General features: G+C 43.2%; 1 protein-coding gene across 2 annotated transcripts in view; it reads right to left on the reverse strand.

Annotated features, from left to right (window-relative positions):
* The window catches only part of LOC109907580 (splicing factor, proline- and glutamine-rich), a 29,006-nt gene extending 14,234 nt beyond the window's left edge, over positions 1-14,772 (reverse strand). The window contains exons 1-9 of one of the 2 annotated variants that reach the window (XM_020505630.2): positions 13,912-14,772; positions 7,218-7,406; positions 6,713-7,014; positions 6,508-6,603; positions 4,605-4,801; positions 4,426-4,510; positions 4,233-4,347; positions 4,102-4,144; positions 3,818-3,912 (exon numbers count right to left, since the gene is read on the reverse strand). In XM_020505630.2, coding sequence (XP_020361219.1) covers positions 3,818-3,912; positions 4,102-4,144; positions 4,233-4,347; positions 4,426-4,510; positions 4,605-4,801; positions 6,508-6,603; positions 6,713-7,014; positions 7,218-7,406; positions 13,912-14,604 — 1,815 coding nt within the window. In that variant the 5' untranslated portion in view covers positions 14,605-14,772. The remainder of the gene's footprint in view (positions 1-3,817; positions 3,913-4,101; positions 4,145-4,232; positions 4,348-4,425; positions 4,511-4,604; positions 4,802-6,507; positions 6,604-6,712; positions 7,015-7,217; positions 7,407-13,911) is intronic. The other variant, XM_031793743.1, reaches the window with a different exon arrangement.
* Positions 14,773-16,580: the final 1,808 nt, after the last annotated feature.

A 16,580-nucleotide genomic window follows, 5' to 3' on the forward strand; every position in this document is an offset into this window, starting at 1 on the left:
CTAGCTAGTTAGCGCGCGCTAGTAGTGTTTCAAACGTCACTCACTCTGAGCCTTCTAGTAGTTGTTCCCCTTGCTCTGCATGGGTAATGCTGCTTCGATGGTGGCTGTTGTCTTTGTGTTGCTGGTTCGAGCCCAGGTAGGGGCGAGGAGGGGGACGGAAGCTATACTGTTACACTGGCAATGCTATAGTGCCTATAAGAACATCCAATAGTCAAAGGTATATGAAATACAAATGGTATAGAGAGAAATAGTCCTATAAATACTATATTAACTACAACCTAAAACCTCTTACCTTGGAATATTGAAGTCTCATGTTAAAAGGAACCACCAGCTTTCATATGTTCTCATGTTCTGAGCAAGCAACTGAAACGTTAGTTTTCTTACATAGCACATATTGCACATTTACTTTCTTCTCCAACACTTTGTTTTTGCATTATTTAAACCAAATTGAACAGGTTTCATTATTTGAGGCCAAATTGATTTTATTGATGTATTATATAAAGTTAAAATAAGTGTTCATTCAGTATTGTTGTAATTGTCATTATTACAAATAAATGAAGCCGACCAATCGTTTCCTTCTGAATATATCATTTTCTGTCTTTGTTCTATTTCACTGCTCCAACCAGCAAAACCATAAACAATTGCAGGTGCATTTACTTATTTTTTGTTCCTTTTTGAAAGCTTCAGATGTAAAGTCCCCTGTTTAGGGGACCTGCAAGGTTCTGGTACCGACCAAAACGTTTACGCCTATTAATCAATCTGTGAACGTAAATTTCAAAAGGTGAGATTTAAACCTTTGAGTATGTAGCATTAGTTTTTGTTTTAATTTGGATCACATGGATTACACTTAATTGGTTAAACTCCTGGAATGTTTTAAATTTAGTGCGACAAACTACTTCACCAATCAGTGCGGATAGAGCAGCGTGCTATTGAACGGGTCAGCGAGTTAATCTGTATAAAGTCGTTAAGATCTAATTATATTTTGCCGTAAACAGCATGGTTTAATCATAATTAAAGAAACACACTGTGCCAGTCACAGTGAGGGTGCGAGATGCAACTTAAATGAGAAAGCGTGCCTTGAAGCGCTGGGCATCTTATCACATGCATGATCTGAATTAATCCCACAATTATACATACGGAGTGGCTTCTATGGAGGGACTTTTAATGTCTGAACTTCTGAGTTGGTTTAACGTTGGACAAGAGCAAACATTAGCTCGCAAGCTTCTGTGCGCAGTGCAGCACTATAAAAACACATCTTACCTTACTGTAGTTAAAGACACCCTACGCTCCACCATTTCCTGGTTGCTAAAAGCCTAATTTCAGTTTGTGACAAAACAAGCAAGTACAGCTAACCATTGTACATTCTAAAGCGCTGCGAAAAATGCTCTAGAAGCAAAAATTGTATTCAAGCTGGTGTACAAACCCAAAAGTAAAAGATGCAAAAACAAAACTTAAGAACGAGAAAGCATAGAAAGTGCACATAGAACAGATCTACCGCTTCTTAGACAAACTTACAATGAGAATGACAACTCTACAAAAACATTTCTATGTTAATTTGGTAATGTCGGTCAAACGGTTAATTACTGCAGCTTTAATAAATACAATGTGAAACATCATATAGTATAGAACTTAACTAGCATTGAAAAAGCAAATCCATTATTTTAAACATCTCCCTAATTTCCAAATCATGCATCAGTAGGCTACAGTAACTAACCTATTCTTCAGAGGGGAAACACACACTCACAGATTTCCAGCTGGCAGGCAGAGGCTGGAATAAGTTTCAGTGAAGGCTTTGCATAGGAGCTTTGTTCTAATTATTGTGGGACAGATTTTTTTTGTTGTTGCCCAGAACGTAAAATTACATTATTAACCAGTTCCCATGCTTTTAGAATAATGGTTCTGTTCCGGAACAGTATAGATCACATTTGGTTCCAGTTTGCAGTCTGTTCCCTGAACCGATTCCTAACCTGGATTAGAATGTTGTGGAATAAAGTTCGAAATAACACAATTTCATGTGTACACATCTGAAGACCTATACAACTACACTGAGAGCGTGTCCATTTCTTAAAATACATTTTTGAGCACTTTTGTTACAATCTTTTGTGCGACCCGATATGGCACAACAAGCAATCAAGAAGTGTATCGCAGCTTGGGTAAGTGTCAAAAACAAGCCAAAATGCACAAAATAAAAAATGGTGTCTGGACCCTTCTAGAACATAACATTTACATCAGAAATAGAGATTGACTTTAGAAATAGGAAAATCCTCCTTTTAGGTGTTCTACAAATTTGTAGACAGAGCCCCCCACACTTTAAAATGCCAAAACTCAAAATGAGTTATCACATACAGGTATGTTGATCTAGGCACATGGTGTAAAAAGTGTATGTATTAATTGTTCATTCTATTTGGAAGGTAGTCGTATCAGCCCTTTTGTTCAAACTAATAAATACTTGGCCGATTAATGGTAGTTCTACTGTGAACTTAACTAAATGGATCCTGATTTGTCATAGCTTCCATGTGTGTAGCGGCAAGAACAGCTAGTCAAGCCAGTAACATGTCTACTAGCCATCTTACATTCTGGGTAAGAGGATCTCTGCGATCACTGCACTAAAAGTAAGGTTCATACTGCATTGCTTGCAGTGAAGAACAGAAAAACGGATGTGGTGCTATCAGTAAGAAATACACTAGATACGTTGTCGAACTGTACAATCCATTATTGAATACCAATAACTGCTCACCCATTGCAAAAGCAGCCGACCAGCTGTGTTGTTTTTCTATCAGATCGTTTGCCACCCTTACATCAAAATAGCTGTGTTCCATTACATTAATTGATATATCCTTGACAGTATAACAACTTATACAAAGCACAAGCTGTATCCATTTTAATGGACTTGAACAGCTTTGTGTCAGACCATTTCTAAGTTACCAACCAGACATCTAACTGGTCAACTTACTAATTGTATGTAACCTATAACACAAAAGGACATTAATACACCTGCCTGCCATAGGCCTAATGTGGATGCCTTAATCACATTCTGGGCATTATTTCACCCACAGGGTACAAATAGTACAGGTATCCAGCAAGCAGTCCCAGGGCAATGCCTGTCACCATCAGTTCTTCGTATTGTGTTTTGCAAGTTGCACTAAAAGAGCTTACTCATTAGCTTAATGTTATGTCTAAAGACATGTTTGCTTCAAAAAGCAACCTGCACTAAAAAACCCATCATTTGAATTGCTTGGACATGGTGGTGGCCGGGAAAATGTTAAAACAACTGCCATGCCACAAGAGAACATTGCAGGAAGTTCACTTTTCACACTGAAGCCCCTAAAAAAATACTTCCAGGTTACACCAAGACACCATTTCATGTGATCGCTTGAAGTTCAATGACAGTATGGTAAAGTGTTTCAACTAAAAAGGTTTTCCACCCAAAAAAATGCTGTTAGATGACATCTTTCCACTTGCCAAGAAAATGTGCCTGTCTGGCTCACACAAGACAGGGCTTGCAATAGGTCTATTACACAAAGTAGGAGCTTTAAGAAAGCAATTCACTGGGTTTAGTACAGGTTGATTATTTTCAGCTGAAAAACAGGCTGTAAGAGTGGAGGAACTGAGGGGACATGCTGCTGCTGAAAGCTGCTACGCACAAATTTAATATCGACATGGTACAGACGCCTATGAAGACACTGTCAGCACACAAGCTTCGAACCTGGGCCGACCGGAGCAAAACCATCCACTTCACTCTCCCAGATGACAACTACAGCAACCAGTGGAGGAAACCACCCCCAATTAGTCTCCTACTCCATTTGGAATACATTACCATTTCGTTGGGCATCATGGCTCCCCCAGCGTTAGGTACACCCATGCCTTGGAGTCCCATGGGGAACTTCTGGTTGGGTGAGCCAAATTGATTGTCTAGTTGGGACAACAGGACTACATGTCAAACATTACAATGAGTCATGGCAGCCCTTAGGGGGCAATGTTGTCATATATATGTTTATAAACCAGTCTCAAACTTCTTACTCTCATTTCAAAACAACAAGCTGAAAATACATCTATTTTTTATTTTACAAATCATTAAAAATATAAAGATTCACTACTCACCAGCCATGCCCATGGCGCCACCCTGAGTCAATCTCATATCCCTCTGTAAAATCAATACCGTAAGAACACGCATTTTCCTCAAATGCAAATGTAAAGGTCTGAATGGTGATACGGTACTCTGCTCAGCTTACATTGTCCATGAAGTTCCCACTTCTGTAGGCCTCCTCCCGCTTGCGCCGGATTTGCTCCTCAATCTCCCTCTGGCGGAGCGTCTCCTCCTCACGTATGCGACGTTCCTCCTCCTGCCTGTAAAGCACACTGCCACGTTTTAGTAACACTCCAATAAATTGTGTGTTAAACAGTTATTCAAACCAGTTTCAATACCTGAGCTGCATCTCTTTCCTCTTCTGCATCTCCGCACTGTGCATCTCCTCCATGCGTCGTAGCTCCTCCTCACGCCTCAGCAGATCTAAAACAGTGTACGAACATACATGTAAGACACAGCAACATCTAACTAGCCTTCCATTTTGAGAAGGGGTTGTTTCTGGTCCAATAAAGCTTGCCTTGGCGGATCATGTTGGCCTGGTGCACATGGAAAGCATCGTCCATCTCGCCCTCCAGTTTCTCACGGGCTTCGCGGATGTTCTTCTCCACTTGCTGTCGCTGCTGCTTCTCCATGTCATCCAGGGACTTCCAACGCTTAGAGTACTCAAACTCAAAAGTGCCAGGACGGGCAAACCTGGGAGGCTCCTCCCGCTCCCTGCAGGTGTTAGAATAGAAACCGACTTGTAATCAAGACATACAACAAAAAGTGGTACTCAAGAGGGGTAATCATTCTCTGAAAAAAAATCAACCGCAATGGGTCTTTAACTGTGGTATCTGCTAACCCAAACCCCGACCTCTGGTAAACACTACCCGGTGACTTTAGCCCAATGAATACCCACTGTACTGCAGGCACATTTGGACTTTTTTGGGGTGGATACTTTTTTACCCCTCTCTCCCCAACTTTGTAATATCCACTTCGGCACTTAGTTGTGTCCTGTTGCTGCAGCTCCCGTACAGACTGGGGAGAGGTGAAGCTAGAGAGCCATGGGTCCTCCAAAACACAACCTTGCCAAACAGCACTGCTTCTTCTTCGCTTAACCTGGAAGGCAGCCGCATCAATGTGTCGGAGGAAACGCTATGCATCTGGCAACCGTGTCAGCGTGCATGCGCCCAGCCCGCCACAGGAGTCGCTACAGCAATGGGACAAGGACATCCCGGCCAGCCAAACCCTCCCCTAACTCCGACGACGCTGGGCCAATTGTGCGCCGCCTCATGGGTCTCCCGGTCGAGGGCCGGCTGCAAAACAGCCCGGCTTTGAACCGGGATCTGTAATGACGCCTCAAACACTGGGATGCAGTACCTTAGACTGCTGTGCCACTCGGGAGGAGTGCCACTCGGGAGGAGTGGCACAGACTAGTCTCCTAGTCCCTGAAAAACATCCCCACAGCATGATGCTGCAACCACCATGCTTCACCGTAGGGATGGTGCTAGGTTTCCTCCTGAAGTGACGATTGTCATTTAGGCCAAAGCGTTCAATCTTGGTGTAATCATACCAGAATATATTTTTCCTGAGTCTTTTAGTTGCCTTTTGGCAAACTCCAAGCTGGCTGTCATGTGCTTTTTACTATGGAGTGGCATTTTTCAGGCCACTACCATAAAGGCCTGATTGGTGGAATGCTACAGAAATGCTTGTCCTTCTGGAAGGTTATCCCATCTCCACAGAGGAACTCCAGAGCTGTGTCAGTGACCATAGGGTTCTTGGTCACCTCGCCGACTAAGGCCCTTCTCCCCCAATAGCTCAGTTTGGCCATGCAGCCTGCTCTAGGAAGAGTCTTGGTGGTTCCAAACTTATTCCACTTAAGAATGATGGAGGCCACTGTGTTCTTGGGGACCTTCAATGCTGCAGACACAATCCTGTCTCAGAGCTATGCGGACAATACCTCTAACATGCACTGTCAACTGTGGAATCTTATATAGGACAGGTGGGTGCCTTTCCATCATGTCCAATCAATTGAATTTACCACAGTTGGACTCCAATCAAGTTGTGGAAACATCAAGAAACAGGATGCACCGGAGCCCAATTTCAATCATCATGATTGCTAACCTGCTAATCAATGGCAAATACAATTGATGACCTAAGATTATCCTACCAACCGGGGGATAGAAGCTGTAAGGTCATTAGCAAAGATGAAAATGCTGACCCAGAAGCGGCGCTCCTAGTGGCCCGGGGACCTGATAATCCAGGCAAATCAGTGTCACCAAATTTTGTGCAACCTTGGGGGAAAAAATCCTACACCACCTTTACTCCAGAGTAAAGAGATGCAGACAAAGGTCTCCCCCACCCTCCATTTGTAATAAGAAAACACAAAAAGCCATATGCTATTGATTTAAGGCTATTTAGTTATATGAGGTGAGGGTTACTTATGATAGTTGTGGTTCTTCTGTGCCAGTTTCTCTGGCAGACCATCCTCATCATCGTATTGTTCAAGGGGCTCAACGACGATTGGACGAGGCGACCTAAGACATCAAAAGTACCAATTAATTACAGCATGTGAGCCTTTAGGAGAAAGATTCATTTGCATTTCATGTTCTACTGAATGGTACCAAATCCATCTAAATCACTTACGTGGTGAGCAAGAAGACTCCATCATTGCAACGATCCAGGGCCTTTCGTGCAGCAGGTTTAGAGGCAAATTCGACAATGCCCTTGCCAGTGGAGCGCCCGCGATCATCTACAATTACCACAGCCCTCTCCACCACTCCAAACTGGGAAAAGGCCTCCTCCAGTAGCTCATTGGAAACAAAAGGTGATAAATTCTTCACAGACAGTGCAGCCGAGTGAGTTGCAAAGCGCACCCGAAGCGGTCTGCCTTTCATGGGTACATCATCCAACTCAGCTTTAGCTATCTCAGCCAATGCACGGGATTCCTGGAATGGTAGAAATTTTGCTTTTAATTTGATTGAGTTGTTAGTGGGTAGTTTTAAGATTAAATGGTTAAAAAGTAGTCAAAAGCGACAACCTTCACCCTAATTGTCCGGTTTACTCTAGACAAGGCATTAAAGATCAAAAATTACAACATTTATAACTACCAAAAGGACAATGTTTATGTTAACTAGTGTAGTGCACTTACAAGGCGTATGAAGCCAAAGCCTTTGTTTTTGTTGATGAAAATCTCACTGGGCTCGCCATACTTTGCAAACAGCTTCTTGAATGTGTCATCTGAGATATCGTTGGGAAGGTTTCCAATGAAAAGGCGGCATCGTTGAGTGTATGTCTTCTCGCCAGGTCTGCGCAACGAGGACAATGTCGCTCTCAACTCCTACAGACAGATTCAACGTTCAGTTCAGATTCCAATACTACAATGTTTAGCCTGACAAATGCCCTTGATATTCTGTTACTAGAACATAACTATGGTTAACATTAATTAGGTGATTATGTCGCTCCTGATGACTCGCTTTTCAAATGTCTAGAAATGTACACATTTCGTGCTCTTGTTGGAAGCAATCACTCCCCTATTGCTGACTATCAATGATCTATAACTGGGCTAATAACTCTAACTAGCAAAGGATATGCACAAAATGTGCACATGGCTATATACAGCTCTTGCTTTGATCTCAAAACAAGTTTATCTACTCACGACCACAGTTGTAAACACAGTCCAGTTCAAAGTATATGGCAATGGTCTATTTGCATACAGGCCTATAGCAGCTCTGATTGGTTATGCTGCACAGGTCTGGGTCGAGAATGGCCCGAGTAGTGCGTGTCAATACAATAGAATCCTACTACGACGTTTTCTGCCTACAACCAAATCTATTGCATAGTTTGTTTTGGTCTGTTGCATTGAGAAAGTGTCTAATATAGTTTTGATTCGATCACAATTGCCACAGTAAAGGGAAACGTTGATAGTGTTAACAGGGGAAAAACTCTAGAAAGTTGAGTTAAGTTCAATAATAACTAATTAATAACTAAATACACTTTCACTGTATCAACCTCATCTATCAGAAGGAGACTTCAAATCCTTTTTTGATAAAACTCTGTTAAGCCTAGAGCAGTGTTAAGAAAGTTAAGATTCTGATAGTGAACGAAAATAAACATGAAACAATTTAAACAATCAGTTAGTTAATCAGTCAATTTAAATAAATAAATTAGGACAGTTCATAGAAGATGGAGTTATACTGTTTTTTAAGGGCTTTTGACACTTTAGAGCACATCTTTATTTAGAACTCTACTTTTGGGTTCGGGGAGATTTTTTTTAAACCTCCCTGCGCACCGAACCCATTAGAGAGATTAAATTCGACAACATACGGTGATCGCTACATAAATAGTTATTTACTTCTTGTAACTAGGGGGCAGTATTTTCATTTTTGGAAAAATTACACTCCCAAAGTAAAACGGGCTATTTGGTCAGGACAATATGCTAGAATATGCATATAATTGACCGCTTAGGATATAAAACACTAAAGTTTCCAAAACTGTAAAAATATTGTCAGTGAGTATAACAGAACTGATATTGCAGGCGAAAGCCTGAGAAAAATGCAATCCGGAAGTGACTCATGTTTTGAAAGCTCTGCGTTCCGATGTGTCCGTATTGAGCTATCAACCAGATTCCTTTTTCTACGTATTCCCCAAGGTGTCTAAAGCATTTTGACCTAGTTTCACGCATTTATGTTGAAGAATGAGCGTAAGCGACTATATTGCGTAAGTAGTCACCTGATGGCTCTCAGTGATTCTTGCGTAAAATACAGAGGTAGCTATTTTTCCTTTCGGTCCTACTGAAAAGCCAATTGTCCCGGTAGATATATTATCGAATAGATATTTGAAAAACACCTTGAGGATTGATTATAAACAACGTTTGCCATGTTTCTGACGATATAATGGAGCTAATTTTGAATATTTTTCGATAGTAGTTTTCGTGACCACAATTTCCGGTCGATTTCTCAGCCAAACGTGAAGAACAAACGGCGCTATTTCGCCTACAAAAATAATATTTTTGGAAAAAAGGAACATTTGTTATCTAACTGGGAGTCACATGAGTGAAAACATACGAAGCTCATCAAAGGTAAACGATTTAATTTGATTGCTTTTCTGATTTGTGACCAAGTTGCCTACTGCTAGCTGGACATAATGCTATGCTAGGCTATCGATAAACTTACACAAATGCTTGTCTTGCTTTGGCTGTAAAGCACATTTTCAAAATCTGAGATGACAGGGTGATTAAGAAAAGGCTAAGCTGTGTTTCAATATATTTTACTTGTGATTTCTTGAATAGGAATATTTTCTAGTAATATTTATGTCCGTTGCGTTTTGCTAATTAGTGCCAGATGATGACAACGATCCCGGACGGGTAGTTACAGGTTACATTCATGAAAATACAAGTGCCTCACATGGTTCGAACGCCTAGAATCTTGCTAATCCAACTGTGTCGTCAGATTTTCAAAAGGATTTACTGCGAAAGAATACGATGTGATTATCTGAGGACAGAGCCCCATAAAAAAAACTATTTCAACCAGCACAGGAGTAACAAAATCACAAATTTCAATCAAATAAAATGGTTTACCTTTGACAATCTTCCTCTGTTTGCAATCCCAATGCTCATTGTTACACAATGAATGGTCTTTTGTTTGATAAAATCCATTTTTATAGCCTAACACAAAACATTTTGTGAACTGCTTGTGTCGTGAATTCCGTCTCATTCAACGTTCGACGATACATTCGATGTAAATACACACACAAAACGTGACTTTATCCAACTTGATGGGTCATTTCGCAGGACGTATTGACTGAAAGAAACTGATTTGAAGACAACAAGTAATGACATCATTGTGCACCAATGATATGACCGCTGTTTCGTTGATTGACTATTTTAACCCAATGACCACTGATCGTCTTGAAATCTAGCTGGGCAGATAGCCAATGAGCCGAGCTAAACGGCAATATGTAATGATTATGTGTTGGAAGACCAACCCATGTAGTAAACTCCTGCGTAAAGACGGTCATTCGCCATTGAAGATTCATACCGAAAGGAGCCAAGCTTGTTACGCACAGCACTATTTCGATAACGCACATCTTCAGCTGTTTATATATCGAACACCATGGCGAATCAGCTCAATCTAAGACTAGATATACGAGTGTAGACAAAATTATAGAGGAAATTGATTGTGATAGAGAAACAGATCTGCTTTTGGAAGACGATTCAGTTAGCGACCATAGCTATGACGCCAAAATGGAAGCATTTTTGAACGGAGAAGAGATTGTTTTGCTCAGGCTAATGCCGTTGTTTGAAATTAACCATATAAAATATTATTTGCGATTTTTTAAAAACATTTTATTTGCAATATATAAAAATGTAATGAAATGTACACACATGTACACATTGGCTATGCGTTGTAGGGCTATGTTTGTATGTATGTGAATGACCCATAGCCTATATGTATGTGTGTGTGTGTGTGTGTGTATATGTGTGTATGTGTGTATATATATATATATATATATATATATATAAATAAAAATAGAATGGAGTAGAATGTAACACAAAACCCACACATCGCAACACAGCGACCATGCTTCCTCCACGCAGTCTACATATTATGGATTAGAGGGAGCATGGTCGAGATGCGTGTGTCTGCCGCTCCACCCCACATGAAACAGCCTATTTGAGGCAGGCCCACAACAATGGCCAAAGTGAAATGGAACAGCACTTTATGTTCCCTGTACTCTATATATCTGTTAATTATACCTGTTGATACAGGGCTGATATGTGAAACTATTCTAACTGAACAGCTTCTTTCAGTTACACTGACTCCGAATGGGAGCCCACAGTGCCAAGGTGTCCATCCCCCACTAAAGCTGGTTCATCTTGCCGGACACCTGTTGTCTCCAGCTCCACACCTCCCGGGCCATCTAGAGGTGTGAAGGCACTGACAAAGCGGAGGAGGGGAAGTGTGCCACCTGCTAACGAAGGGACAGAAGGGCGTTGGCACACTGTCCTAGAAGATGATGTGGAGCCACCTCAACCAACATTTAGGCCAAAAAGGAAGCCAGGACCTCAGCTGAACATGACTGCAACGTACAGCCCCCTTCAGCTTTTTCAGCTGTTTTTCACCCAATCCGTCGTCGATTCGTGTCTAACACGAGTAAGTATGGGGAGAAGAAGCAAGCAGGCAAAAAGGTAGCATGGAAGCCCATATCCATGTCAGACTTTTTCTGCTACCTTTCACTGGTTGTCTACATGGGGCTGGTGAAGCTCACAGGCGCTTCACATCAGTGACCCAAAGGTTGATGAAGCGAATGACAAGAGAGGCACAGCAACATTTGATAGACTGTGCAAAATAAAACCTTTCTACTACTACAGCATTGTTGAGGCCTGCAAAACCTACTTTCAGCCAGCCCAGAATGTGTCAATAGATGAGAGGATGGTAGCCTCAAAGGCCAGAATTGCCTTAAACAATACATGAGGAACAAACCATCCAAGCGGGGTTACAAGCTGTATGTGTTGGCTGATTCTGTGTGTGCCAACAATTTTTTTGTCTATGAGGGGAAGAACAGTTTTGCTACCGGTAAGGGACTTAGCTTTGACTCTGTAATGGAGTTATTGGATTTTCAACTGCCAGGGAAGGGCTACAAACTGTTTGTGGATAACATCTACACAAGCCCTACCCTGTTTGCAGACTGTAGGAAGCGGGAAGTGTGGGCTTGTGGCACCATTCATACAAACAGGGTTGGCATTCCGAAGACGAAGGTGAACGACATGCCTAAGCGGGGGACCATGCAATGGATCGGTGAAGATGGCCTGCTGTTTGTAAAGTGGATGGATACCAGAGAGGTGGTGATGTGCACAACAATCCACAAGTCCTTCAGTGTGGATCATGTCGTCAGACTTGTGAAGGCCGGTGCCGGGCCATGGGCCACCAAAAATGACCCCATTCCAACTGCAGTAAAAGACTACAACAAGAGCATGGGAGGTGTGGACCTATCATATGCGCTCATAGGCTATTACAATGTTCTCCATAAGACAATGAAATGGTACAAGACTTTCTTCTATCATTTCATCGACATTGCTGTGGTAAATGCATTAATCCTACACAAGGAAATGGCTAAGATCTGTGGAAAGCCCTTCCTCTCACAGAAAGCCTTCAGAGAGCTGCTCATCAAGGAGCTTGCTAGCTACAGCACCACGTTCTGGCCCCTCTACCTAAGTCCCTTCTGCTCCTGCCACAAGTGTTCATCTGCCCAAATGTATTTCTGCAGGCATGGATTTGCCAAAGGGCCAAAAGGGCACAGCATGGAGACGCTGTTGTTTGCAAGATGAAGTCCCCCATCACATGCACCACATGTTTGGTGACCCTCTGCTTTACAGCAGAAAGAGACTGCTATGGCACCTGGCATCAGCAGCACAATAGAGCTTTGGCAAAGTGGGTGGGGTTATATCCTTCCTGTTTGGCCCTGTCCGGGGGTCTCATCGGATGGGGCCACAGTGTCTCCTGGCCCCTCCGGTCTCAGCCTCCAGAATTGTTTTCTTCTTTTGGGGGGGGGGGGTTAGAATACCATTTTGGTATTTTGTATATAGTTATTTGTTTCAAAATGTATAACTTCACCAATTTGGCCACATGGGCTACTTGTGTGGGACACCTGGGTGACTTAATCTGCACAAGTACTGTTGCCCTCTTATGTTTTTCACAGAAATTGTCCCCACCTTCCTATCTGAATGTTTTTTTTATCTTGTTGTTATTTAAGTCAGCTGGAATTTTAACTGGAACCATTTACCCAAGTCAGTCCCCTATCATCTTCTAAAATCAAAAAGGTCAATTCTGTTTATAGGCTATTGATTGAGTTGTTAGTGGGTAGTTTTAAGATTAAATGGTTAAAAATAAGTCAAAAGAGACACCCTTCACCCCAATTGTCCGGTTTACCCAAAAGATAAAGCGCTCAATTTGATCAGTTTCCTCCACCTGCCCAGTTCACGATTTCTTGCACAAAAGGTTAAAAAACATTCTGATTGAGAATCTATTGAGCAGTTATGCCACCATTCTAGGAAACTATAACTTGAAAGTCATGAATGGTCGTATATAAATACTTACAACATATCCATCTTCACCTTTGATGATATTAAATGGCATTATGCCCATCCTTGTAATGCACAACTAGCATATTAAAATAATTATTTTCCTGGTCAAATATACTAACGAATGAAAATGGGCTTGGAAAATAACATGAGCGTTTTCTCCGTATTGAACTGCAACAATTATATAAATCCCTCAAACTTGTTAAACTTTAATTATTATAAGTAATGTTTCTGAATGTCAGTTAATTAATGTCTCATCGCCTTGTTTCTTAATCCTTTGTTTTTTTTCCACCGGTTGCCTGTCTCACTGTGTAACAGCAATGGCCATGTATTGATGTGTAATTTTGTTGCAAACAAATGATTCCCCGCGGCACCACAAATGTTACATTTGCGTCTCCACGGTGGCTTTCCTCGAAACTGCACGTAGTGTGTGTGGATGCATATCTATTAATCCGCTTTCAGTAACATTGTGGAAATTTACCCGATTCTCACAAAATGGCCGACGTGCCTCCCATGTAGCCAACTAGCCTAGCTAGTTACGTTAGCAGGCTAACGTAACTAGCCTAGCTAGTTACGTTAGCAGGCTAACTCCGCAGCGTGTGAATGGAACGCTTAACTAGCCCAATGCCATTGACCCACTTATTTCACATAATACTTATTTCGCATATCTAACGTTAGATATAATAACCTGTCTTTTAGCTAAGTAGCTAAAATACTAATTACGGAATGTTAGCTAGCATGGCTGGCTAACGTCGTTACTCACATTGGGGGGGTGGGCTTCCTCGGCCTCATTTGAAGTGTTCTTCTGCGTTTGAGGTTCAGGTTTTTTGTTCGCGGGTGCAGATTTATTCCCATTCCCATTGGCGTTGCCGGGTCCTGGTCTTTGCTGGTTCCTATTCATCTGGTTTGGTGGGGGAGATGAGAAAGCGTTTTTTTTTATTTGGTTTGGTGGGGGAGATGAAAGTGCGGGTTTCGGAGGAACAGGCTTCGGAGGTGGGGACTGCATTTTTGGTTGAGCCGCAGGCGCTGTTGCTGCGGCCGCGGGAGGTGCGGCCATCGGAGTTGCTGCTGCTGCGGCCTTCGGAGTTGCTGCTGCTGCGGCCGTCGGAGTTGCTGCTGCTGCGGTGGCCGGAGCTACTGTGGCAGCGGCCTGCTGTTGCTGTATGGGGCCCTTCATGGTTAGCGCAGGGCCAGGAGTAGGTGGTGGCCGAATCGCTTGAGCGCCTGGCTGGGAAAGAGTTGGTGCGGGTGGCTTCTGAGGGGTTATCTGAGGTATCTGGTTGGGTGGTTTTCCAAAGTTACCGGGATGAGGCCCTCTTTGAAAAGGGTGTTGGTTTTGTCTGAAATTATTCATGTTACCCATTCCACCTCGCATCGGGCCAGCACCTCCCCGGCGTTGAAATCCAACTCCACGATTATTTCCTCTAACGTTAAGGTTAAATCTGTCCCGAGACATTTCTGCGTTGTAGGATCACTGGATAAAATAAAAATATGTACTATAACGTTGAAGCACGTAGCTAACTGACTGCTGTTGTTCCAAACAGCTCTCCTTCTTTCTAAAATGGCGATTCAATAACGTCGACGTATCTCCCGATTTAGACAGGAATAGCACCTGCGCATGCGTATCTCCGCCCAGAAGTATTTACATATCGGGAATCTCCGGATGTGATTTTTTTGTAAACAAGCATTTCTTTGTGTTTTTTTTAAACAATTTTTTGATGTAAGTCATAGTCATTTCACATTAACGGTCCGTGTAACCCTTATCAGTTTGATAATCTCATACACTCATTCAAATTGAATATTGGGCTCCCGAGTAGTGCTGCAGTCTAAGGCACATTAAGGTTTAAAAAATGTGTCCCTGACCAAAAGGCACCTGAACAGCTTCTACCCCCAAGCCATGAGACTGCCTACCCACTTTATTATTTATTTCATTATCTTAATTGTTTTTGCACTGGCATCACACTCACTGGACTCCATTCCATTTCTTAAATTCCAGCCATTACAATGAGCCCATCCTCCTACAGTTTCCCCCACCAGCTGCCAGTGCCACATGTACATGCTGAATTACCTCAATTACCTCGTACCCCTGCACATTTACACAGTACTGGTACTCCTTGTATATACAGTGCATTCGGAAAGTATTCAGACCCCTTCCCTTTTTCTACAATTTGTTACTTTACAGCCTTATTCTAAAATGGATTTTTAAAAATTAAATCCTTATCAACCTACACACAATAACAGTGCATGTCAGAGCAAAAACCAAGCCAAAACAATTCTGCAGCATTGAAGGTCCCGAAGAATACAGTGGCATCCATCATTCTTAAATGGAATAAGCTGGCATCCATCATTATTAAATGGAAGAAGCTGGCCGCTGGCCATTCGGTCAATCTGAGCAATCGGGAGAGAAAAGCCTTGGTCAGGGAGGTGCCCGAAAACCCGATGGTCACTCTGACAGCGCTCCAGAGTATCTCTGTGGAGATGGGAGAACCTTCCAGAAGAAAAACCATCTCTGCAGCACTCCGCCAATCAGGGTTTTATAGAAGAGTGGCCAGACGAAAGCTACTCCTCAGTAAAAGGTACATGACAGCCAACTTGGAGTTCGACAAAAGGCACTTAAAGGACTCTCAGACCATGAGAAACAACCCTTTGGCCAGTGGTTAGTAGACCGGTGACGACGAACACCAGAAGGAGGGAGCAGGAGTAGGCGTGAAAGTACCCCGCTGGCCAGGAGGACGGCCCGAGGGTGAGGAGCAGGCCGGTACGGACGGCGGAGATGGAAATTCCGGGTTGATGTCGGGTTCCAGGATGTCCACCACTCGGACCAAAGAACGCTCCTCAGGACCGTTTCCCTCCCAGTCCACCAGGTACCGGAGCTGACCCCCACGACGTCAGGAGTCCAGGATGGACCTAACGGCATAGGCGGCAGTCCCATCGATGTCCAGGGGTGGCGGACGGGTGTCGCGGGGGACAGCATCAGCCAGGGAACCAGGAACTGTTGGCCTGAGGAGGGAAACATGAAAGGAGGGTGAGATCCGGCAGTTGTTGGGGAGTTTTAGACAATAGGTTACTTCATTGACCATCCGGAGGACCTTGAAGGGCCCCACAAACCGGGGGCTCTGCTTCCGTCAGGGTAGGCGGAGTGGCAGGTTCCTGGTGGAGAGCCAGACGCGATCACCAGGATGGCACACAGGAGCCTCACTGCGGTGGTGGTCCGCCTGTTCCTTCTGACGGCGCACTGGAGCCTCATGCGTACAGAGAGATCCTTGATCCTTGATGTGGGCGGCGTTCCACACCTCCTCTGAACCACTAGTCCACTGCAGGGGCCTTGGTCTGGCTCGGATTCAACAGAACCAGGGCCGGCTGATATCCCAGGACGCACTGGAAGGGAGTCAGCCGGTTGGAGGAGTGACCAAGTGAGTTCTGGGTGTATTC

The sequence above is a fragment of the Oncorhynchus kisutch genome, linkage group LG17, assembly GCF_002021735.2.
Source record: "Oncorhynchus kisutch isolate 150728-3 linkage group LG17, Okis_V2, whole genome shotgun sequence".
Taxonomy (NCBI): Eukaryota; Metazoa; Chordata; class Actinopteri; order Salmoniformes; family Salmonidae; genus Oncorhynchus; species Oncorhynchus kisutch.